The following is a 22,855-nucleotide window of genomic DNA, read 5'->3' as shown; positions in this document are numbered from 1 at the left end:
GAAAGACTGCCATGGGCAGGTTGATGGCCTACGCCGGCATATAATGTTACTATAATCCATGAGACTGGCTCGTATATCGTATACCTCAACGTGACGTAGTGGAGCCTAATGTTTCTGCGCCTGATATCCAGGATAACATGGTTCGATCATACGACTGATAACATTGGCTTTCAGATAGAAATTTGAGTTCCACAAAAGGTTCGAAACACGGAATCCGCGAGTTCTGTTGCGTTAATATGTAAGGATAGGGTGGACCTTTATGCCCACTGTCCGTTATGGCGACGATTGTTGGTTTGGTGTGCGGGCAATTGTCACCGCGGCCGAGTGACAGGGGTGAGTAAGAGGTACAAAGTTACTTTCCCATATATCTTCATACAGCAGCGAATCCAAAAGTTGTTCGTTTTGGTGTCTAACGCCTCGCTTCGTATTATTGAGCCAAGATTCTATATCACGCCACTTCTCTCGGTCTCGTCGGTTATATGGCCCTCATCCGCACTTGCCACGTCGCCTGTCAACGGAATAAAACTATCTCTTTTCTAACTGTGGCGAGATACTTTAGTCGGCAGAGGGCTGTTTGGGTCAACGAGGCGAGTAATGCAAAATACCTGTCTTGTAGGGAACACAGACTTCTCCCAAATTGCTAAATCCCGAATAAAAACGCTGCGCGGTGAAACAACGTACTACCATACGTTCACATCGAGCCATAACACTGGTGGTGTTGATAAACTTATCAGATGTTTTCATCCCCGAAAGTCGACTTGCGGATCCGCACTGGGGAACGCTGTTCACGAGATAATTCCTGGTGTGGGCCTCCTTTCCATGTAGGGAAGCCCTGGGTCGATATACATCTAACATTGTTGACTAAAAGCTAAGAAAAGTGAGTAGGTTGTTTATGCAGGAATATCGGAGCTGGTAAGACAGGGCTCGGACAGCAAGGTCGTACTTGCCATTCGCAATGCCACACAGCTGGTGGACTTCTTCGACTATAATGTGATAGTTCAGGGCGCCCATGTACCTTCCTTCGCGACGAGCGAGTTCATATCCTATTTACGACGATATGCGACCAAGAATGGAGAGAAGATAATAGCCGTGGCCTTGCCGCAAACTCTTGCCCACAGATGGCCATCACTATGCTCGTTTCTCTGGAAAGACCTTGATGTTGTCCCTTTGGTGCTGGAATGTAAGGACCATTTTAGGCAGCAAGATGAGCCCGGCGAGCTCGCTACGTTTTTGGGTTGGGAGAGAAAGGAGCTCGATGAACAGGCGGATTCAATGGCGCGGAAATGTTTACGGTAATGTTACAATGGGAGGCGGTTGCTGGAAAGACCTGAATCCTAACATTCTATAGGTCATTTGGTATCGGGCATGTCCTTCACAACCATATCTGTGCCGACGGGATGGTGGAGGTTGACAAGCGCTTTTGTGTACACGTTGGGGATAAAGGAGATTACCAGGAGACTGTGCACCCTGATACATGGAATGTTGTCCAGAAATTTGCAAACGACCTGATAGAGAGGAAGATTAAAATAGCATTTTTCAGTATGACATGTGAGGGAAAGCCTGATGTGCATACCAGACACGCTTTGGTCCGATTCTCCCACAAACTTGGAGTAGATACCAAATGGTGAGTGTCTTGACATCCCTAATGCACTTGTTCACCGATATTGACCATCCAATGTTGCAGGTATGTCCCGAAGCCACGGCCCAGTATTCTTCGAATCGTGAGGAAGATGGAGTATGTCATGGAAGGCTTAACTGGACCGGAAGAATACCTTGCAACGGACGATGAGCTACGGCTCCTGGAGTTCGCCTATGAAAATGCTAGACGGTACTGGTTAGCAGAAAACGGGCCCCTACGGCCTCGCTCAGAAGGTGGCGCAGACGTGGTTATAATTGATAGTGCACCCCTCTTGACGTTGGCACTGCTATCAAAGCAATGTGACCCGCAAAGACCAGTTATTTTTGAAAATAGATCGCACGTCCAGCAACCGCGATTGCTGGAAGATTCGACAAGCCCACAGACTAGAGTGTGGGAATTTGTGAAAACAAGGCTAAAGCACGTCGACATTCTAGTCTCCCAACTGCCTCGTGAACTGACACCATCCATCATGTCGGATAGGTGTGTTGGGTATATACCAGTTACAGTGGACCAGTAAGACACCGCCTTTCGCTGAACTTGCTAGCTGTTAACCTTGAAATAGATTTGACGGGCTGAATAAAAGTCTTGCGGCCGAGGACATCACCTTCTACGGACGGGAGTTCCACTCTTTATGCAGGGTGTTGGGATCCTCTACCATATCGTATCCTGACGGTAAGGGCACATCTCCACGTTGTGTCGTCGTTACCCGAAGTATGAGCTGACAGGCATAGAGCAATATATTCTCCATCTCTCACGGTTACGGCTAGGAGACGGAACTATTCCTCTGCTCGACGCCTACGCCACATTCTGCAAGAGATATATGGAAGTGCACCAGGGTGCACCCCCGCCTAAGCTGCTAATTTGTCACCATGGCCCATCTAACAGCCCGGAAAACTGGCTCACATATGACCACTTGCTGGCACATATCAACACTAAAATGGAGGACCTTGCACATCGCGTTTGTGTTGTGCAGGTTGGCCCCCAAGACCAGATGTGGAATACTCTCCTTACACAGGCTCGTGTTCTCGTTCAACTCTCCATGGTCCATGGAATACCAGAGGTCCTTCTATGGGCTCTCCAAAAGAGGAAGCCTGTAATCGCTAGCAGAGAAGCAAGGCTATTTTCGTTCTTAGACAAGATGCAAAACGCTTTACTAGTTGATAATGGGGACATCGACACTGTCTCACAACATTTATTCCATCTTTTCACCGATAAAGAACTCTACGCACGAGTCATTTCAGATGCCCCACAAAGACTGCCAGATAACCTGACTACGGTTGGCAATGCATCTGCTTGGATGTTCCTGGCCTCGAAGGTGTCCCGTCCGGGTACCTTTGAGCCAAATGGGGAAGATATAGATAAGTTAGCACGCCAGGAGGCAGGGCCGTATACTTGAAATGTTCCATGAATGATGACTGGCGCTTCATATTGTGTGTCTCCTTGGTTGACTTCGCAATGCTGGTTTAATGATGCGATAGGGAATGGCCTTAGCTGTCTGGATCGGAGCCTCAACTCTAGTAGCTGTGGCTCTCAGCACTGTTTGTTTCAATTGATGAAAAGTCCGAGTCATCATGGTAATCATAACTCTGTTTTCTATCTAGCTTTAGGAAAGACGAATATTCTTACCACCCATGAGCCTGACTATTTGGTATCTTTGTAGGTAGACAGCGAATGGTACCCCAGCTAGTAGCAGCTCCAGGCTTCGCCACCCTTTGGTTAAAGACAACCTATCGTTTTCTAGGTACAAATGTCATGGGCAAATGAGGCAATAAAGAACCTGTGAGTACAGTGGCATGATCACTCGGCCGAAAGGTTCTCAATTTAAGATTTCAGGATGGTAGTCTGGTCAACTGTAGCCACATTTTGACTTCGTATGATACACCCTCCAATGTGCAGACAGTTATTTGAACCAGGGTCTTACTGCCAAACGGAAAGTTTACTTCAGAATATCTCCTGATGTTTCTTCTCATGCCTCGACTTTCGAGAATGTATAGAATTGCACAATCCGCGGTTTTACACGCCCGAGTGGTGTGTGGTAACAAGGATTAGTCCACCGGAGCAATACTTCTACGGTGATCCAACTGCAGGGCAGGTACCGCAATAGTGATTCTTTACAACTGTCATAAAGATGAATGACGCGAGTGCTCATGCGAAATTTGTTCGAAACTTCGAGCAACTAAAGCGCGAAGATGGACCTCTGGTTGGCGGCAAGAATTCCTCCCTCGGTGAAATGATCACTGTTCTGGGAGGAAAGGGCATTGCAGTGCCACCTGGCTTTGCGACGACGTCGAGCGCCTATTGGCACTATCTAGACGTCAATGACATCCGGAAGAAAATAACCAAATTAATTGAGAACTGGCAACTGAAAAAGACAACTCTTGCTGAAACCGGCCATGCGGTGCGTGCTCTGTTCCTTCATGGAAACTGGCCTACGGATGCAGAAGCCGCCATTAGGGCTGGCTATCGTCAACTCTGTGCCAAGGCTGGGGTTGACGATCTCAGTGTCGCGGTCCGGTCCAGTGCGACTGCAGAGGACTTACCAGATGCAAGCTTTGCCGGTCAACAAGAGTCTTACTTGAATATCTCTGGTGAAGAGGCTCTCTTGCATGCCTGTCGACGCTGCTATGCGTCACTCTTCACGGACCGGGCTATTAGCTATCGTCAGGCCAAAGGATTCGATCACATGAGCGTTGCCCTCTCCATAGGGGTGCAGCGAATGGTTCGATCTGATGTCGGTGGCTCCGGCGTCATGTTCTCTATCGACACCGAAACTGGTTTCGACAAGGTCGTTCTCATCAACGCCGCATGGGGGCTCGGGGAGAATGTTGTGCAAGGGACCGTGAATCCCGACGAGTATCAAGTATTCAAACCCCTGCTAGCTGATCAGAGCCTGGTCCCGATCATTGAGAAAAAGCGTGGTGAAAAGGGAATGAAAATGGTCCTTGGCGGTACAGAGACACCCACCAGAAATCTGCCTACCTCGAAATCTGAGCAAGCAACATTCGTGCTGAATGACGGAGAAATTCTTCAGCTCGGGCGTTGGGCCTGCACGATTGAAACGCATTATGGCTGCGCGATGGATATGGAATGGGCTAAAGACGGTATTACGGGCGAGCTGTTTATTGTTCAAGCCCGGCCAGAAACCGTGCATTCGCGTAGCCATGCTGCCATTTTCAAAACGTATAAAGTTGGTAAAAAAGGGCGTCTGTTGACCACGGGCCTCTCTGTTGGTGACGCAGCAGTGTCAGGCCGTGTCTGTCTCATTGAAACCGCACGGGACATCGACAAATTCATTGATGGCTGTATACTAGTGACCGAAACCACCGACCCGGATTGGGTGCCCATCATGAAACGAGCCGTAGCCATCATCACTGACCATGGCGGACGAACCTCGCATGCGGCTATCATCAGCCGCGAACTGGGCCTCCCGGCAATAGTGGGTGCGGGAAATGCTACATACATCCTGCACACCGGCCAGGATGTCACCGTCTCATGCGCAGAGGGCGACAACGGCTTTGTGTACGAGGGGAGCTCGGAAATCACGACGGAGTCTGTGGACTTGACCGAGTTCCCGGAAACTCGGACAAAGATCATGCTCAATCTCGCGAACCCAGCAGCAGCTTTCCGCTGGTGGAGACTCCCGGCTGATGGCATTGGACTGGCCCGTATGGAGTTTGTTGTCACCAATGCAATTCAAGTACATCCCATGGCGCTTGTCCACTTTGATCAATTGAGGGACGCGAAGGCCAAGGAGGACATTCGCCGGCTGACGACTGGGTATGACAACAAGCCGGAATATTTTGTCGACAAACTGTCTCACGGGTTTGCATCCTTGTGTGCTGCCGTCTATCCCAAGCCTGCTATTATCCGCATGAGCGATTTCAAGACCAATGAATATGCCCGTCTTGTGGGTGGCCGTGAGTTTGAGCCGGACGAGGAAAACCCAATGTTAGGTTTCCGTGGCGCCTCACGATATTACTCCGCCCACTACAAAGAGGGATTTGCGTTAGAATGTCTTGCAATTAAACGTCTACGAGAGAGAATGGGCTTCAGGAATGCAATTGTCATGATTCCATTTTGCCGCACAGTAGGAGAAGCGAAGAAGGTGTTGGACGCCATGGCAGAGAACGGGCTCAGGCGGGGGGAGAATGGACTGCAGGTCTATGTTATGTGTGAAATCCCGTCCAATGTTATTCTCGCAGCTGATTTTATGCAATACTTCGACGGCTTTTCTATCGGCTCCAATGATTTGACGCAGCTCACCCTCGGCGTCGATCGTGATTCCGGGGAACTCGCAGACCTTTTCGATGAGCAGGACAAGGCAGTCAAGTGGATGCTGCAGCAGGTTATCCAGGTGGCAAAGCAAAAAGGTTGTAAAATCGGTATTTGCGGCCAAGCACCCAGTAACCACCCCGAGTTTGCTCGGTTCCTGGTTCAGTGCAAGATCGACTCGATCTCCGTCAGCCCGGATAGCTTCTTCGCAGTGAAAAGACATGTCGTTGCAAGTGAAAATACATGATCAGGGGTGGTACAACGTCCTATCAAGTATCGAAAATGGGGCCAGTCTACAAAAGTGCTTTAGGTCTTGCTCTTCCTTTTTCTCTGCCTTTACTTCCAAGTCCGGTAATGATGCATCAACATACCACGTTGGTTCTGATATCTGTTTCTTCAAGTAAACAAGTGAATACAACCTTTTCATTATGACAAACGATCGTGAGGCTATGTCACGCAGTCCACTAATAGTAGTACTAGTACTCATTCATTTGACTTCCTACCCCACAGACACACTTCGAAAGAACATCTCTTGACCACCCCGAGACAGGACATATCTTGTCACCCAGATGCATGGTGGAGCTCAAATTACTGTCCCTGATCTGATTTAAGCCTTTCCACCATGCGTTTCAATTCCTGCGTTGACTCGTCAAGGTCCTCCCATTCTTTCTGATCCAAGTGCATATCAATCGCTTTTATGACGCCTTCCCTACCAAGCACGACAGGGAGGCTAAAGCAGCATTTGTAATTGGACAGGTAGTGGCTGATGCAGCAGACGTCCCGCCTATCGAAGAGGATAGAGGAGCAAATACTACAGACTACCGAACCAATTCCGAACGGTGTGCCCCCTTTGGCTCGAATAATTGTTTGCGACTTAGCTTTGCATTGATTCGCAACCTCAGCGAGGTGGGAGGTCTTATCAGGGAACCATCGTGCGGCGGGAACGCCCCCAATGGTCACCCCAGACCATGCAACTACCTCTGAGTTTCCATGGACCCCCACGACCTGAACATCAACAGAGCTAGTTGCAACCTAGGAATTCGTTAGTGAGCACTGGAACCCAACTAGCAGGGCAAAGGATGATGTCTGACTTACCCCTGCCCTCTCTGCCAATAGTCCGCGAATTCGGACCGAATCAAGGAATGTACCTGACCCCAAAACCTGGGACGTTGGGAGCCCGGAAAGCTCCTGCGCCAGGGATGTGAGCAGATCGACAGGGTTCGCCACGATCAGTAAGATTGTATCCGAGCGAAAAGGCCTCGCCTCGTTGACTATGCCCTGCACGATGGCGATTTTGTGGTACAAATGCTGCACGTTAGTTTCACCTAGGAAATATGTAAGAACTTGCTGCGTGGACGAAGTGGATATGTATCAGAGCTGTAGTTATTGTCCCCATTTACCTCTAGAATATCTCGATCCAGCAGTAATGACCACGATATCGCATTGGCCGATTTCTTGAATGGTGGCCGCTCGTACACGGATGCCACTATTGTTGCCGTAGGCCACATCCGCAAGGTCACGGACTTGAGCGTCTCTCAACTCCGCTTTTATATCGACAAGAAGTAGCTCATCGGCAACACGGCCCAGGATGAGCGCGTACGCAGCAGCAGAACCGACCTGACCAACACCAACAATGGCCACACGTGTTTGTGGGAGACTGTGTTCAGACGGCATTATCGGCAGCTGATTGTGATATTCAATCTCACAAAGATCAATAATCGAAAGATCGGACACCTTGTATATGGTGACAGGCGGGACGACGGCATTTATCCAAAGCTCGTATTCGTGACAGATGCGAAATGGAACGGTTCGAAAGCGATCGATAACCTGGCTACACAATTGTCACCCGCATCATGCCATGTACCATGTAGTTTTCTGGGGGAAGTCTGGGACCCCGATAGAACACGGTATGAATGATGTCACCAGTTGAATGGCCAGAGCGTGACAAAGTTCCAAAATATGATATTGTAGCGCGGGTCTCTATCACAACGGAGGATATTGGTGACAAATTGACGATAGTTTTGTAGCTCACGTTATGTGGCACACATCCTTCAGCGCAATACCCCATAGTTCTCATTAGTATATACATGGTATTTAGAATGGGCTTCCATGGATCCAACTCAGGTGATTTATTTGGTAGCCAGGTCATTGACCCAGATGTTTGAGTACCATGGATCTGAATTTGAATTCCACATGGCAAGGATGTTGATCGTACAAACCGAATATAAGCGAGACGGTTTGGAAGTTATTGATGATGAGGTACATGCTGCTCTGACTTCTGTGACTGACAATCCGGAGCATAATTAAATACATTTGGGTGACACTTTTGTGAAGTTAGGTGGTTAATCAGAGGGTATCCCGAAGTTGTCTAAGCATGGCGTTGGATATTCGCGTTTCGGCAATGAAAACCCCGATAGATATCGCCGAGTATCTGTTCACTCGACTGCATCAATTGGGTGTACGAACCATACAAGGGGTTCCTGGTATTTCGTTGTCTTTTTGTTTTCTCACTTCGTTATACTTGCTGATTCGTTCTTAGGAGATTATAACCTAGCGGCCCTGGATTATATCCCAAAGGTTGGGCTCACATGGGTTGGGAACTGCAATGAATTGAATGCCGGTATAGCTTCCTGTATGGGGTGCTTCATACCACGGCCGCAAAACTTACTAGTATTTTTGTGTAGGATACTCTGCCGATGCGTACGCTCGGATAAAAGGAATTTCAGCAATTATTACAACATTCGGGGTAGGCGAACTGTCCGCGTTGAATGCAATCGCCGGGGCATATTCAGAGCATGTTCCGGTTGTGCATATTGTTGGCCAACCCAGCACAGCGTCGCAGAGGGATGGCATGTTACTCCACCATACCCTGGGTAATAGTGACTATAATGTTTTTACTAACATCAGCGCCAACCTGGCTATCATGGTGGCAAAGATCACGGATCCTCACGATGCACCAGCATTGATTGATCATACCCTTCGGGAGTGCTGGATACAATCTCAGCCAGTATACATTGCTTTACCCACCGACATGGTCCAGCAAAAGGTTGAAGGAGAGCTTCTTCTCTCTCCAATTGACCTTACAGAGCCTTTGAATGAACCAGAGGAGGAGAAATACGTTGTCGACGTTGTGATGAAATATCTTCATGCCGCCAAAAGCCCGGTTATTCTGGTTGATGCTGGTGCAATCCGCCACAATGCACTTGAGTATGTCCATAAGTTGATTCAGAAATCTGGCTTCCCAACCTTCGTCACTCCGATGGGTAAGGGAGCAGTGGATGAAACACTGCCTAACTTTGGGGGTGTATATGCGGGGACCGGTTCCAATGAAGGCGTCGCCGCGAGGGTGGAGTCGGCCGACTTGATCCTCAGCATTGGACCGTTGAAATCAGACTTTAATACGACGGGATTCTCATATCGAACCAGCCGGCTGAATACGATTGACTTTTACAGCGACCATGTCCAGGTCCGGTATTCCCTGTATCCGAAGGTGAGGATGAGAGGCATTCTAGAAAAGGTCATCCAGGAAATTGGTGAATTAAGCATCAGCCCAAATTCCTCGTCGTTCTGCAACACAATCCCCAGTGGCATCATCGAGTCCAGAGATGGGCCCATCACTCACTCTTGGCTATGGCCTGTGGTTGGCAATTGGCTACGGGAGGGCGATATTGTCATTACCGAGACAGGTACTGCAAACTTCGGAATATGGGAAACGAGGTTTCCAAGGGGTGTCACAGCGATCAGTCAGGTCCTCTGGGGTAGCATTGGGTATTCTGTAGGCGCATGCCTTGGGGCTGCATTGGCCGTCCGAGAAGCTGAGAATCGGCGAGTAATACTTTTTGTGGGGGATGGTAGCTTCCAGATGACGGCGCAGGAAGTGAGCACAATGATCCGTCAAAAGTTAAACCCTATCGTGTCAGTTTAAATCACTAACTGTCCGGCGGCTTTACTCTGCTTTGCTAATGAGATCTAGATTTGTGATCTGCAACGACGGGTACACTATCGAACGGTATATACACGGCTGGGGTGAAGAGTACAATAATATCCAGCCTTGGAAGCACGCCGCTTTGGTCCAGGCGTTTGGGGCTGAAGGTCCACATCACTACAACACCTACCAGGCTTCAACCCGGAATGAGCTTACATTGTTGCTTAACAACCAGCAGTTCGCCTTTTCCCCTCATTTCCAGGTAGGCAGTGTGCTACTCAATATAAGTTTGGTTTCTTTAGCTAACTGATCTTTCCAGCTTGTAGAATTGTATATGCCGAAAGATGACGCACCGGCGGCTCTCAAACTTACAGCAGAAGCCGCAGCGGCGAGGAACTCACAAGCAGTGGAGTAAGCATAGTTCACAAAGGGCTAATTTGAGACGCCTGGATCAGTAATAAGCTGTATAACCGGCGAGACTTATTGCTGGAATGACGGCTTAAAAGTACTTTTCAACAGTTATGTGATGTAGGGAAAAGTGAAGGGCACTGAGGACAAAGTATGTATGTGTATAGGCCATATTTATAAAAACTTCTATTGCTGCATTACTCAACTGCTGGTCATACCAGTCAACTTGCCTCGTGGCTAAACGATATCAGTAACATGCCAGTGTTACCGAAAGATGCACTCCCACCTGGCTTTTCTGTCACACCAGTAACACCCGCATACACATGAAGAACCTGGTGCCCCATTGGAACACATTCTAACTAAACGTTGAGGTTGTGTCATAAATCCTCACTAGAGAGTGATGTACAATGGACCAAAGGCCGTGGTTGACCATCATGTGCGTACACCATGACTGGTATGGTAACCTTGTGTAAATCGAACGTATATTGATAAAATAAATTTTTGTATCGGGGTAGATCGCGTCCAGCTACAGTGGAAAGACGTCCATTTTCGGCAATCCAACCGGTATGGATCCATCTCGCCATAGTAGGTCATCCACAATCGGTGCACAGTCGCCCGACGGGGATAAGAGGGGCTGTCCGAATAAATAGAGACATCTAACTATCATTCCATTCACGTGTGAATTGATGCGACCCTCCTGACACAAACTAGCTTCCTTCCAACTACAACCCACCGCCATCATGGAAGCCGTCTACCAAACCCTCGTCGGCCGAGCCCTGCAAATATCCCAAGCCCAGCAAAGCAGCGACGCCAGTCCCCTTAAGCGGGTAATCATCGCTCTGAGCGGCCCGCCAGGTGCAGGCAAGTCGAGCATTGCAGCGACCGTCATCGCACGGCTTAACGCACTCGCAACAAAGCCCTTTGCCATCGCCCTCCCCATGGACGGCTTCCACTACCCCAAGAAGTACTTGGACGGGCTTGCAGATCCCGACGAAGCACACGCACGGCGCGGGGCGCATTGGACTTTCAACGCATCGGGTGTGCTGCAGCTCGTCAGAGCCCTGCATTTGAGTAAAGCGGTCCGGAGGGAGGTGATCTATGCGCCGCAGTTCGACCACGCTGTCGGTGGCCCGGTGGAGGGGGCGATCGAGGTGTCACCGGAGGTTTCGTTGATCATTATCGAAGGGAACTATCTGGCATACAATATGTCGCCATGGTCTGAGATCGGCGACTACGTGGATGATACGTGGTTCGTGGATGTTGATATGGAGGTGGCGAGGAGGCGCATTGCGCGGCGGCACCTGGAGAGTGGGATTGAGAAGACAATGGAGGATGCGGTACGGAGGGCGGAGAGTAATGACATATTAAACAATGTTGATATACGCGCAAACCTGATCAAGCCTGCCGTGGTTGTCCATAGTGTTGATGAGCCATAGACCGAATTCAAACATGCATTGGTTAACATAGGGCAAGGCGGATACGGGTGTATCAAGGTTTACTAATAGTAAGTATATGGATAGCACTAATCTAGACTACATACACATAGAGCTTCCTCGTATTTATGCATCTCATGGGTGAAATACAGATAGAACTACGTAGAATTGAAGTTGGAGATCACCAGATACACGGCCAGCAATTCTGGAGTGCAACGAACAATGGTGGAATCTCAATCTGGTAATTGAATAAAGAAGCCCCCATCCCTGAAACTGATACATTGGCACAAAGCGTCCAAAAGCTGATCCTGACTTCATTGATAGTCAGCACCATATCGGGAGGAACTGCCTCCTTGCTCTCAATGTCGTGATACATCCTAACCTGCATTAGCGCTGGCTCAACTTCGAAGAAGATGTCATCGGTAGTGGCATGGAAGCCATGAAGGTCCGACGGAATACTAAGCAGAACCGACAATGCACTGAAGCAGACATTAGCTGGCGGAACGGCCTAGTTCATCAGAGTTAGCCCTGCTTGTATATATACGCGAAAGAGTCACTCCCACCAGTGATGCGGCCCGTGCGACTACTCCACCTAGTAGCTGCAAGCATTTAGCAAGGCGTAGGCCAGCTCGCTTTACCTTCTCTGCATCCAGGTTCTTTGAGGAATAGCCTTGGATCAAACCTTGCAACGAATCGGCCGAACTCTGCTGAAGCCGTTTCCTAGTTAGCTTCTCGAACCTGGCTTTCGCAGTGCTCCAAATCTCCGACACAGAAGTAGGGCTCCTTCTCCTTTTCAGTCCATCGTGTGTAATACGATTTAGTGAAGCGCTGGGGGATTTGGACGACTTTGCAGGCGCAGTGGCACAATAAGACTCCTGCAATCACTACATAAATAGCCTACAAGTTAGTCCCCTCATCATCGGGCTGTTAGTTCTTATGCGGGGCATGTTTGCTGTTCAGCTGAGGCTGATGTGACGAGGTGCGTCTTCACCTGCAGATGGCCCAACTGTGGCCACGACTTTTAGCTGTGGATGGTGACAAGCAGCATGGCAATGGAAAGGACTTCTGAGTGTTTTGCTCCACTCCTAGTAAATCGACGTATCTGCTGGTCTAGCGGCATCGATCAATCTTTTCCCTCAGTCAAGGCCCAGCTCGTAATCGGGCCAAATCAAGACCCCATCCTGGTTCTAGTGAGCATGGAGGCAAAGTCTGAAGCACTTTACTATTTTCCTCCTTGTTTGCTCCAGTCCAATAAGCACTCGTTATATGAGAGCTCCGGTGCGTTCCACTCGTGAACCACAGTTCGCTGACAGTTCAAAAAGTGTTGGCCAACGAACGGACTTGGAGCGCAATGCAGCCCAGGAATGTAGTGTTGTACGCAGCAGGATCTTTATCCAATACCAGATCCCATTTAATGTGTCAGCTGCATTGGTGCAGATGATTGCGCGATCAACAGCAACCCAACTTTGACCACCTATAGATTAGTGGGAGTTTGCTTGGCTGAATGGCCACCAGTAAGATCCCGGCTGTTGTATGCTCTTTGTTCGTCTCCCACTTGTTCAAGGGTGGCTCAGGTTACTTATATCCTTGGTCAGAGCTGCAACGTGCTGATGTGCTGCTACCTCACATTTCGTGATGCTTTACAGGTTCACTCCTTGGTTAAGCCGGGCCTCAGTACTACGCGGAGTGGCGAAAGAGCAGTATCATATGGTTCTGTTGAATTTAAATGCGTACGATCTCTTCCTTTCTTTCTCAATGTTGGTACCGAACAATGGCTGAAAAGACGGAATCTCCAAGGGAAGATGTGAAGCATGTCGTCTGAAGTGCAGATTTGAGCCATCAGCTATTGTTTAGATTATCACTACGTCCGTGCTGGTTGGCTGTTATATGATCCCGATGATTAATGTGAGATTTTAGAGCTTCCCTTGTTTTGAACTCTTTGATAACTGTCTATAAAAAGCATTCACGCCAAAGCCTTTATTTTTCCTGCCCTCGCTCGGAAGGCTCCAATGAAACGCACCGATGTCGCGTCCCATGACCAGACCGGCTTTCAATTACGCCGGTCGACCCCAGCGAAGTAGACGGGAATGGCTCAGAATTGGAGGGACTCGTGGCAAGAGCTATTAAGCGGCCCAGAATAGCGTATTCTAGTTTAAACTTGAGGCTGTACGCCACCGGTTTGAAGGTCACTTGAAGGGCATAGTATCCTGCGAATTGAATCCCGACAACAGCCACGTCGAGTATAATGATAAAAATATTGATAACCAAGAACTGGCTGAGAATTTTATAGTGAAGTGGGCTGGGATTCAAGCGCAGCATCTTTGCCGTTTCCCACAGGTATATGCCGGAGATCACCAATTCTTGGACGCAGAACACTACCAGCTGAACCCGCTCCATAATATTATACCCTCTCGTAGACCGGCTCGCCATGAGGACATTATGTGAGTGGCTCCCGTACAGTAGGACGGCCGTGGAGATATGGAGTACAAATCCGTCAAGAACAATCATTGCAAGCGTCAGGTGGAGCACTCTGGGGGAGTGTATGATAAGGTGTAATCGCGACCATAGAACGAGAGAATGGCCTGTTACCATACAAGACCAGCTCACAATGATCAAGGAGATCGAGAGATAATACGGTATCCCGGGATAAAAAATGTAGAATATGTAACCCAGACATATTGGGAAGAGGCTGAACGATGCAATGAACAAGCTCCAGAAATACCATCCTCGGTAGAACTTGAACGTCGACAGACAGAAAACGATCAACTCAATAGCATTGTACCAGGCGACGGCGACAAACACTGATATAATATATTTTTCCACGGAGCTGAAACTACTGTTTTTTGGATGTAGCTCGTCGTCCGAGGCCCGCGTGGTAAGTAACGAGTGACTGAGTCTTGGGTTGGATCCCATGCATGAAACTGCGAGTAAGGGGTGAAATAAGTGAAGGAAGAAAATGAAATGTTCTAATGGGAGGTTGGAGAAAAAGGAAGCACTGATTGACAAGTCAAATAGCCGATACGGCAGTGATCGAGTGATCTAGACCAAAATCAAGCCATGATCTACACACTGCATTCTGCAAAACGGTGATCCGGTACACCGATCGCTTAGCCGAACTCATGAATGTTCTTGTGGGACTAATTCATTTGTGAAATCGGATAGGTGGTCGGTCGATGCAAGTCGGTGCAGAAATTTCCTCTTAGAATTCGCATAGTAAGTCAAGTTTGAACATTTGCTAGCAGGACACCGGGGTCTTTGACGTCAAGACATGATTGACACTTGGTCTGCTGCGAATCATGGCGATCGAGCTGTGTCCCACTTTTCGTATTTGGTGTCATTAGTGGTTCGCATCCTGGATTTGATAGCGCGCAAACCAAGGGTACAGTAGCCCAATCCGGCCATCGGACGATATCAAGTGGAGGTACCGAGGAAAACGCTAAATGCACTAGTACAGGGGAAAGTATGCAAAAGAACCCGAGTTTATTTGAAGTGTTTTCTGTTTGGACTTGGAGGGGCGCCCTGGAATTTTCCCTTCTCACATTATCAAAGTACTAAATGAGTTAGAACTTAGGGTTTTGACTTCCCCTCATGTGATTTAATTTATGTTGTGATGGCGTGGCGTTGAATGCTCAATCATATCATCGACATGGTTACATCGTGCGCTTTTCAATTTGTGATTTCTCATCCGTAGTCTCTAAGCGAAGGAGCAAATGCGACTAAATTGTGACTCGAGTGGCCACCCAAAGAAACACATACCATTTCTAGTCAAAGGAAAACATCTGTGCCTACACAATCGGAGGCCATGATATGGACATCGTTCTAGCTACCCTTGCAAGCGCTTACTAGCCTTATTGATAGCGTGTCCAGGGGGCAAATTCTCGCTCAGTAAAAATCAGCAAAGCCCCCGTGCTTCACCAGAAAATGTCATCTCACATCTGCGAGTACGATACATCATGGTCCTCCCTCTGAGGCGGCTTTCTGCCCCAAGGCTCGTTTCCAGTCTCTACTTTTGCTTGGCGATCACGTGTCTTTTGGTTATGTTGGCAAGGATGACTTCCATGAGAGACGCGGCCGAAGAGGAGCCGGGCAGTTGGATGACAACACATGGCCTTCTAGAGCCCACGCTCAAGGTCATGATTGTGGGTGACTCCATGTCTCAAGGCCGAGAGGGCGACTGGACCTGGCGTTTTCGTCTCTGGGAGTGGTTCAAAGACCAAGGCCTTCCTGTAGACTTTGTAGGGCCGTATAATGGCACAGCACAGTCGGACTTGCCCTCGCTGCCGGCAACGCCCTCGAGCAATGAAGAGCCGCATTGGACGAGTGAGATCAGAACGAGTGGAGGATACGCAGCCGGTGTGTCGCAGGACTTTGATAAGGACCATTTTGCGATTTGGGGTCGCGCCGTCGCAATAGATAAAGGACTAATATACGATGTTCTCGCTGCCTACCCTGCCGACTTGATACTTCTGATGCTGGGCTTCAACGACATGGCCTGGTTCCACAGCGACGCTGCAGGTACTGTGGACAGCATGCAGACATTTATTTTGAATGCCCGTGCAGCTAATCCGAGACTTAAATTTGCTATCGCAAACGTTCCCCAGCGAACCTTTATCAGCGGCCGGGAAGATCTCCCCGTTAGCACTAATACATACAATGCATTATTGCGAGAGGCGATTCCCGGATGGACCACCCTGGATTCACCAGTTGAACTGGTCGAGCTCTACGAGAATTATGATTGCGCGCCGATAGCGTGTCCAGTGGGTTATGATGGCCTTCACCCAAATGCTCAGGGCGAATATCAGATTGCTCGTGCATTCACACTCACTCTGGTACAAAGTTTCAGCATTGGGACCTTTCCGCTGTCTATTCCTATCATGGCGGGCGGGCCATTGTCTGGATTATCCAATCTTCAAGGTACTGGTGGTCTTCCGCAGGGGGTACCAGACATGATACTATAAACCGGCTACTTTTATCTCCAGGCCAATACGAACCGCCACCAGTCTCACTCCCGTCCATCTACTGCGTCACAAAGTACAGAGATGGGCTCCTATGCACATTGCATGCCCAGTGTATATAGAAGGTCATCGAGGTCAGGACAGAATCCCGCATGGTTCCATTGGTGGGAACTTGCAAATGCTAGGAGCCATGAGCTTTCCTTGGAAATGATGAACCATTTTATAGAAGACTTCATGTTTATGGGAGTACTGTTGTTCCATAGTTTAGTCCTGGCTTATATGCATATTTAAGAAAGCTAGAAAGTAATAATGAGAGGCAGCCAAGTTGAAGTAACCCACTCGGCCACACTGACAATTGCTGGGTTGAAAATGTGCTGTTATACATTTTGTCCGGCAATCTCAGTCAGTGGATCAGACTCACCCTCCAACAAATGATAAATCTCGTGTTTTTAATCCGACTATTGTCCAGATATTGGTATATATGCTTTCATACAGTATGTCTCTAGATGAAGTACTCGTACCCCATTCCCCACATTCTAATCAAGATAGCGGCAAGTTCCGCACTCTTGCGGGGCGAACTCCGAGATTGGCAGAGAACCCGTGTGATAAAGGACGACAACGCAGTAACAGCAGCCAATGCGTTTGGGCAGGAGACGCAAAAAAAAAAAAAAAGACAAGAAAGGGGCGGAGCATCTTTCCGTGGTGCGGAACATACAAAACGTATGTGCTTCATAAATATATTTCCACCCTTCGCCCAAAACCTTCCCTACTCGTCATGGAGAAATATGGCGGAGATACAGAAAATATGAGCACCACGCCAAGTTATCAAGCAAGAGTAATTTGCGTTTATACTTGTCATCGGCTGGTTGGGGGGAATACCAGGAAGATAATTGTTAAATCAACCATATCAGTAGAAAATGGCTAAAGACATACCTAAGTGCCCTAGCCTCGCTCCGAAGTTGGCAACATATCAATCCACGATTCCGCATAGAGTATCTGGCGGACTGATTCCATGCTCTATCCGGATTAAACATTCCGCACTTTGCAGATCTGAAAAAACGGTCTGGGGTAAAAGCAGGCTGTTTGTACACCTACCTACGTTCGACATGGTGAAGGCTGCCGAATCACACTTAAGGAATCAACTAAGTGGAGGTTTCTCGGCACTTGGAACAATTCAATTTGGTACTCATGCTACAACAGTAGTATTGTAGGTTTGCTAGTAGTACGGCGACTAAATCTAGCGCCGAGATGAGTAGTGAATTTGGATAAGAAGCACGACACGTTCGGGTAGCCCTATATACATGAACCATAGAGCTTCAAACTGCAGACAATGCACTTGACATATCGTGGGCACAATGTCTATACAAATATTTGAAGATCCAGTCATGAAAACCCAGGGACACTCTCAAATTCAAGGAGTAGAGAGGAGCATCACCTTGTATGCTCGGGCTCTAAAAGTAGCACGCACGAACCGCCAACCTAATCCTTCCAAGAGTGCTTATCGCAAGCGCTGGTGGCCACTTAGATTCTTTTACGCCCATATAGATAGGCGAGGAGACAGTCTGCGGGATGAGTCCGTGTTGAACCCAAGAATGGGAATTATAAAGGCAGATAGATTCCTGGGCACTTCTCGCTACCATTGACTTTATTCTAACTATCATGACTCCATATTCCGACGAGAAAGACTTTCCCACTAACAAGCTTGAGCGTGGGCCAGCAAATATTGATGATGATGAAGAATATACCTACGAGGAGCAAAGAAAGATTGTCCATCGTGCCGATCGAAGGCTTGTTGTTATCGCCGGACTCGGGTACTGCATCAGCTTGATGGATAGATCTAATGTGTCGACTGCCTCGATAGCAGGGTAGGATAGCGCACTGCGCGTTCATTCTATTCTTCTCATCGTTACTTCATTTCCGCATGGAAGTCACTGACAGCTTTAGGATGAACGAGGATCTGAAAATGACTGAAGGATATCGCTATGTAAGTTTCCGACCCTGACATAGCGTGATTACTCTGTCTAACCGGTCTGGCTAAGTCTTTGGTAATGCTCATCTTTTTCATACCATATGTACTCTGCCAGCCATTCGTAACCGCTACAATTCGAAAGTTTGGCCCACGAAACTTCCTGACCACAATGGTCATATGCTGGGGAGGCATTACAATTGTACGTTGTCGACGTTTTAGGGTAGACAATAGCTAATATTACCTCCAGGGCATGGGATTCACGAAAACATGGCAGCATGCCCTTATCGCGCGGGTATTCTTGGGGGTCTTTGAAAGTGGCTATTTCCCAGGCGTGGTATATTTACTGTCATGCTGGTATTCTAGATGTAAAGTGGCAACAGGGACGACCGTTTCCTAAATATAGCGACACTAACATGACTCAGACGACATGCACAAGAGATTTTCAGTGTTCTACTCAATTGGTCTCTTCTCTCAAGCAATCGCCAACATTCTTGCATATGGGCTTACCCACATGGATGGCATTGAGAATCTTGCAGGGTGGAGATGGATTTTTATTATTGAAGGCGTGGTCCGTTGTCATGATCCACCTTGATTCCTGTGTATGAGGGCTGACTTAGGAATATTCCAACTCGCAAAGATCACGTTGGCTATAGGCCTTTTAGCATTTGTGATGCTTGTAGACTTTCCAGACAAAGCACATCGATCATGGAGGTTTCTCAGTGAAAGAGAGTGCGCCTTCGTCATCCGCCGGGTGAATAGAGACAGAGGAGATGCTGAGCCCGAAGACTTCTCGATCAAGAACTTTCTTCGACATGCAGCGGACATTCGGCTCTGGGGCTATGGGCTTATATTCTGGTATTGAATCTCTCCCAAACATAGAAATAGACAACCTAACACCAAGATTAGCTGCCTGATGACTGTGACCTACGCCATCGGATACTTTCTTCCATTGATCTTGCGCAATGGTATGGGGTTTGGCGTCGGGGAATCGCAGTATCTGAGTGCACCACCATACGTATGGGCTTGCATTCTCATGATCTTTGAAGGCTGGCTTGGCGACAAGTACCGGCTACGCGGGCCAATTCTTATCGTCAACGCTTTAATGCAACTAGTGGGGATCTCACTGATGGGTTTAGCCAAAGGCAACAGTGTTCGATACTTTGGTGTGTTTCTGGTGACAGGAGGAGTAAACGCCAGCGCACCCACTGCTCTGGCATACCAGGCGGGCAATATCCGCGGTCAGTGGAAACGAGCCTTTGCGAGTGCAATGATGATCGGAATGGGTGGGGTTGGTGGAATCGCAGGTTCCTTGGTCTTCCGCTCCCAAGATGCACCTGAATATTATCCTGGGATCTATGCCAATCTTGTGTGAGTATCCTGTCCCTCTTAGATAGCATCGCTAATCTGAGTCTATGGCAACAGTGCATCAGCCTTGATTATTGTGTTGGTACTAGCTTTGAGCGTGTACTTCGTTTTTGCCAATCGGAGAGCTCATCGGGGCCTGATGCTGCTCGAAGGATCGGCTGAGTTCAGATACACATTGTAGGAAGGCTGCAAGGACTATGCTTAAAGTTATGTGATATGGGGCAATTCACCGATCGATTTTCTTCTAAAAATCGAGATCTATGTAAAGGCCATCACCATACGTCAGGATAAGAACAAGGCGGCTGATATCATATCGAAAGCTATGACTTCAGGGACGTTGCTATTAACTTCACGCTCCGCAAAATGAGTTAATTTTAAGATGTACCCAATACTGTGCATCGTGTTCGTACAATGTTTAAGCGAATGGCGCCAAGGAGCTAATGGTCACCTCCCCTCCCCTTGCTTGTATACTGGAAATCTTTACGGGGTAGGTTTATGATCAATCCACGGGATGAACTTAATCTCCCAGAGAAAGAAAAATGTACAGGGACTCTTGGTCCTAGCGGACGCGTATACAGCCAATGCACAGCAGCAATTGATCGACCTCTGGGGCAAATATGTCATGTCTACAGCGCTCAGGGATACGTAATGCCTGTGCTCGTATGCACAGGGCCTTTGATGAACTCTGTATAGACTTTTGTTCCCCCTAAATCGCACCTGGGAGCGGTGTTGCCAGGATATCTCGAAGCAGAAGCCTCTCCCAGAATCACACACGAAGGTGATAAAGCAATTCCCCATAAAAGATTTATATCTTGGCAGAGCCAACCAGGGGTTGGCTCATAGTCATCTGCGCAACAACATACAATAGAGCCAGTCTACCACGAATGGCGTTGTAGTTATCCGCATACTTCCCTTATTTCTCCAGTCTTGTACGACATATATAAAACAGAATATCTTTCAGGGTGTATGGAAAAGATCATAATTATCTACTGTGTAACTGAGCTATGTGAGGGGTCGTTGACCGATGTCTCCAAGCAGTATCTGTTGATCATTAACACTTATATATGCATATTTTCAAGTCCCTTGCTGCTGAATGAAAGTCATGTTCATGAGAATGTGTCCCATTTGCAGGGTGGCGACAGAATGCAAGCCTGTCAAGAATGTAAGAAGGCCCAGAAGGACGCCCCTAAGAGTGGCGTGAAAATTCATGGTCAAATATTAGCCAAAGGTTCATTAGATCGGTGAGTAATGCAGTTTGGAGTACTCACAGATACGCGTCCAGGCAACTATCTGTATATATCCATACGTATTTAAAATCTCACTATGATGCACCACGCGAGGTTTGCTTATTCTCAATCCTTTTCAATAGTCTGGTAATAATTAGGTTAGCCACTATGACCTATCATCGTGGTCCGTGGCGATCTCTTTCACAACGTCCGATCAGTGCTGGAGCCCATGACTGATCGTTGACTCGGAGAAGATTTCCGGCGACCCTCAAAGCGATTAGAAACCTTACAGGCAAGAGACTTTCTGGGGTAACATAGCCATATAATGAACCAGTTATCCTCCTAATCAGCTACACCTCCCATTATTTCCAAGCAACGCAGGTGCCCATACACCTCACGCCGTGCCCATCATGCTACACGGTAGAAGCCTTGGGGTTGTCGTCGTTCCGGCTGTTCTAGGGAGTCTAGCGACAATAACGGTCCTATTCCGATGTTATGTGCGCATCCGAATTGTGAATCGCTTTGGATGGGACGATGGATTCATGGCTACCGCCATGGTGAGTTTCCCACAACACCGGATTCATGAATCAATAGCTGACCACACGGAATCAGATAACCAATTTAATGTTCGCCTTGTGTGGGATCATCGGGGGAGTATATGGTATTGGTCGGAAAACGGAGGACTTTCATGATCGACCCAAGGATTTCCAACGCGCGATGCTGGTGAGTGTGACATGTTTCTCCCCGTAGATAGAAGACATTGATCGCCTATCTATATAGTGCTGGTGGCTTGGTCAACTATCCTACGCGATTACCGCTACAATCATGAGGGTATCCATCGGCCTTACACTTGCTCGTTTTGCCCCCAGCAAGGTCCATTTGCGCTTTCTCTACGGTATCATCGTCCTATCTACCCTGACGGGCGTTCTTTTGTTCTTCTTCGCCACGTTTCAATGTTCCCCCGTTTCCTATTATTGGGACAAAACGTCCGGTCAAGGGATATGCCACAATGACATCGAGGTCAAGATCATATACTTCTATAGCGTGATAGATGCCGTGTTCGACCTTGCTATCGGCATTTTACCTGCGCTCTTCATCAGTCATCTCCTGCTGGATCGCAGCGACAAGATCGCAATTGCTGGCCTTCTTGGACTTGGCTGCCTGTTCGTCTCCCATAGCCCCGAATTCTATCTGTTCCATATACTAACTAATCCTTACAGGGCACTTGCAGCCGTCATCGCTCGAGCCCCTTTCGTACATCTAATGACGGAGGAAAGTTTTCTCTGTAAGGACACGCCCTTTGTATCTTTTGCGATCAAATTTAACCCTTCAACCAGACGAAACAACCATGGTCGCAATAACTTCCGACATAGAAACCAGCGTAGGCATCATAGCAGGGAGTTTTATGGTCATGCGACCCGCCTTCTCCATGTTCACCAAATCCAAGGCAAAGGGACTCGGAAAATGCCATTTAACTACTTTAACCGACTCTCAAATGACTGGCGACACGTTGAAAGCAGAGGCCTGATGAGCTCCATCGCCAAAGACTAGCACTTGTGCTGTCAGTCACTGCCCGTCGATCAATGGTTCTTAAGGGAGGGCTATGCACAATATGTTGAGTCTTTCTTCTATCCAGGTTTCCTTTTCGCGACTAGGTCTTGGT

The 22,855-nt window shown here is 48.2% G+C and overlaps 9 protein-coding genes across 9 annotated transcripts; 7 read left to right on the top strand and 2 right to left on the bottom strand.

Annotated features, from left to right (window-relative positions):
* On the top strand, window positions 1-3,049 carry BDV37DRAFT_162018 (putative heat shock trehalose synthase). The gene is made up of 6 exons (XM_032079178.1): window positions 1-821; window positions 886-1,292; window positions 1,349-1,624; window positions 1,685-2,152; window positions 2,202-2,311; window positions 2,371-3,049. Exons 1-6 carry the CDS (start codon window positions 735-737, stop codon window positions 3,033-3,035), a joined length of 2,013 nt encoding a protein of 670 aa, XP_031939549.1. The 5' UTR covers window positions 1-734; the 3' UTR covers window positions 3,036-3,049.
* Window positions 3,050-3,529: 480 nt separating this feature from the next.
* On the top strand, window positions 3,530-6,742 carry BDV37DRAFT_252746 (phosphoenolpyruvate synthase). Its single transcript, XM_032082477.1, has 2 exons — window positions 3,530-6,319; window positions 6,392-6,742. Exon 1 carries the CDS (start codon window positions 3,768-3,770, stop codon window positions 6,156-6,158), a length of 2,391 nt encoding a protein of 796 aa, XP_031939548.1. The 5' UTR covers window positions 3,530-3,767; the 3' UTR covers window positions 6,159-6,319; window positions 6,392-6,742.
* On the bottom strand, window positions 6,500-7,585 carry BDV37DRAFT_284876 (lactate/malate dehydrogenase family protein; the record flags this gene model as incomplete). Its single annotated transcript, XM_032087598.1, has 3 exons — window positions 6,500-6,943; window positions 7,007-7,236; window positions 7,312-7,585. 3 exons carry the CDS (start codon window positions 7,583-7,585, stop codon window positions 6,500-6,502), a joined length of 948 nt encoding a protein of 315 aa, XP_031939547.1.
* A 700-nt stretch (window positions 7,586-8,285) lies between these two features.
* Window positions 8,286-10,258, top strand: BDV37DRAFT_295516 (alpha-keto acid decarboxylase family protein; the record flags this gene model as incomplete). The annotated part of the gene is made up of 5 exons (XM_032089911.1): window positions 8,286-8,394; window positions 8,451-8,531; window positions 8,596-9,826; window positions 9,885-10,098; window positions 10,156-10,258. The coding sequence occupies 5 exons, from the start codon at window positions 8,286-8,288 to the stop codon at window positions 10,249-10,251; spliced, it is 1,731 nt and encodes a 576-aa protein (XP_031939546.1). The 3' UTR covers window positions 10,252-10,258.
* Window positions 10,259-10,984: 726 nt separating this feature from the next.
* BDV37DRAFT_273001 (P-loop containing nucleoside triphosphate hydrolase protein) lies at window positions 10,985-11,680 on the top strand (the record flags this gene model as incomplete). Its single annotated transcript, XM_032084987.1, has 1 exon — window positions 10,985-11,680. One exon carries the CDS (start codon window positions 10,985-10,987, stop codon window positions 11,678-11,680), a length of 696 nt encoding a protein of 231 aa, XP_031939545.1.
* Window positions 11,681-13,604: 1,924 nt separating this feature from the next.
* BDV37DRAFT_252745 (uncharacterized protein) lies at window positions 13,605-15,170 on the bottom strand. Its single transcript, XM_032082476.1, has one exon. It carries the CDS (start codon window positions 14,588-14,590, stop codon window positions 13,655-13,657), a length of 936 nt encoding a protein of 311 aa, XP_031939544.1. The 5' UTR covers window positions 14,591-15,170; the 3' UTR covers window positions 13,605-13,654.
* A 230-nt stretch (window positions 15,171-15,400) lies between these two features.
* Window positions 15,401-17,054, top strand: BDV37DRAFT_252743 (SGNH/GDSL hydrolase family protein). Its single transcript, XM_032082475.1, has one exon. The coding sequence runs from the start codon at window positions 15,631-15,633 to the stop codon at window positions 16,633-16,635; it is 1,005 nt and encodes a 334-aa protein (XP_031939543.1). The 5' UTR covers window positions 15,401-15,630; the 3' UTR covers window positions 16,636-17,054.
* Window positions 17,055-18,291: 1,237 nt separating this feature from the next.
* On the top strand, window positions 18,292-20,147 carry BDV37DRAFT_295515 (major facilitator superfamily domain-containing protein; the record flags this gene model as incomplete). The annotated part of the gene is made up of 8 exons (XM_032089910.1): window positions 18,292-18,497; window positions 18,577-18,616; window positions 18,672-18,800; window positions 18,849-18,966; window positions 19,024-19,169; window positions 19,239-19,456; window positions 19,508-19,969; window positions 20,024-20,147. 8 exons carry the CDS (start codon window positions 18,292-18,294, stop codon window positions 20,145-20,147), a joined length of 1,443 nt encoding a protein of 480 aa, XP_031939542.1.
* Window positions 20,148-21,602: 1,455 nt separating this feature from the next.
* Window positions 21,603-22,720, top strand: BDV37DRAFT_284870 (uncharacterized protein; the record flags this gene model as incomplete). Its single annotated transcript, XM_032087597.1, has 5 exons — window positions 21,603-21,749; window positions 21,805-21,915; window positions 21,973-22,355; window positions 22,413-22,477; window positions 22,530-22,720. The coding sequence occupies 5 exons, from the start codon at window positions 21,603-21,605 to the stop codon at window positions 22,718-22,720; spliced, it is 897 nt and encodes a 298-aa protein (XP_031939541.1).
* Between the last annotated feature and the right edge of the window lie 135 nt (window positions 22,721-22,855).

Source organism: Aspergillus pseudonomiae (assembly GCF_009193645.1).
Source record: "Aspergillus pseudonomiae strain CBS 119388 unplaced genomic scaffold BDV37scaffold_53, whole genome shotgun sequence".
Classification (NCBI taxonomy): Eukaryota; Fungi; Ascomycota; class Eurotiomycetes; order Eurotiales; family Aspergillaceae; genus Aspergillus; species Aspergillus pseudonomiae.
Note: the sequence above shows the minus strand (reverse complement) of the source record. Positions and strands in the feature narration are given on the sequence as shown.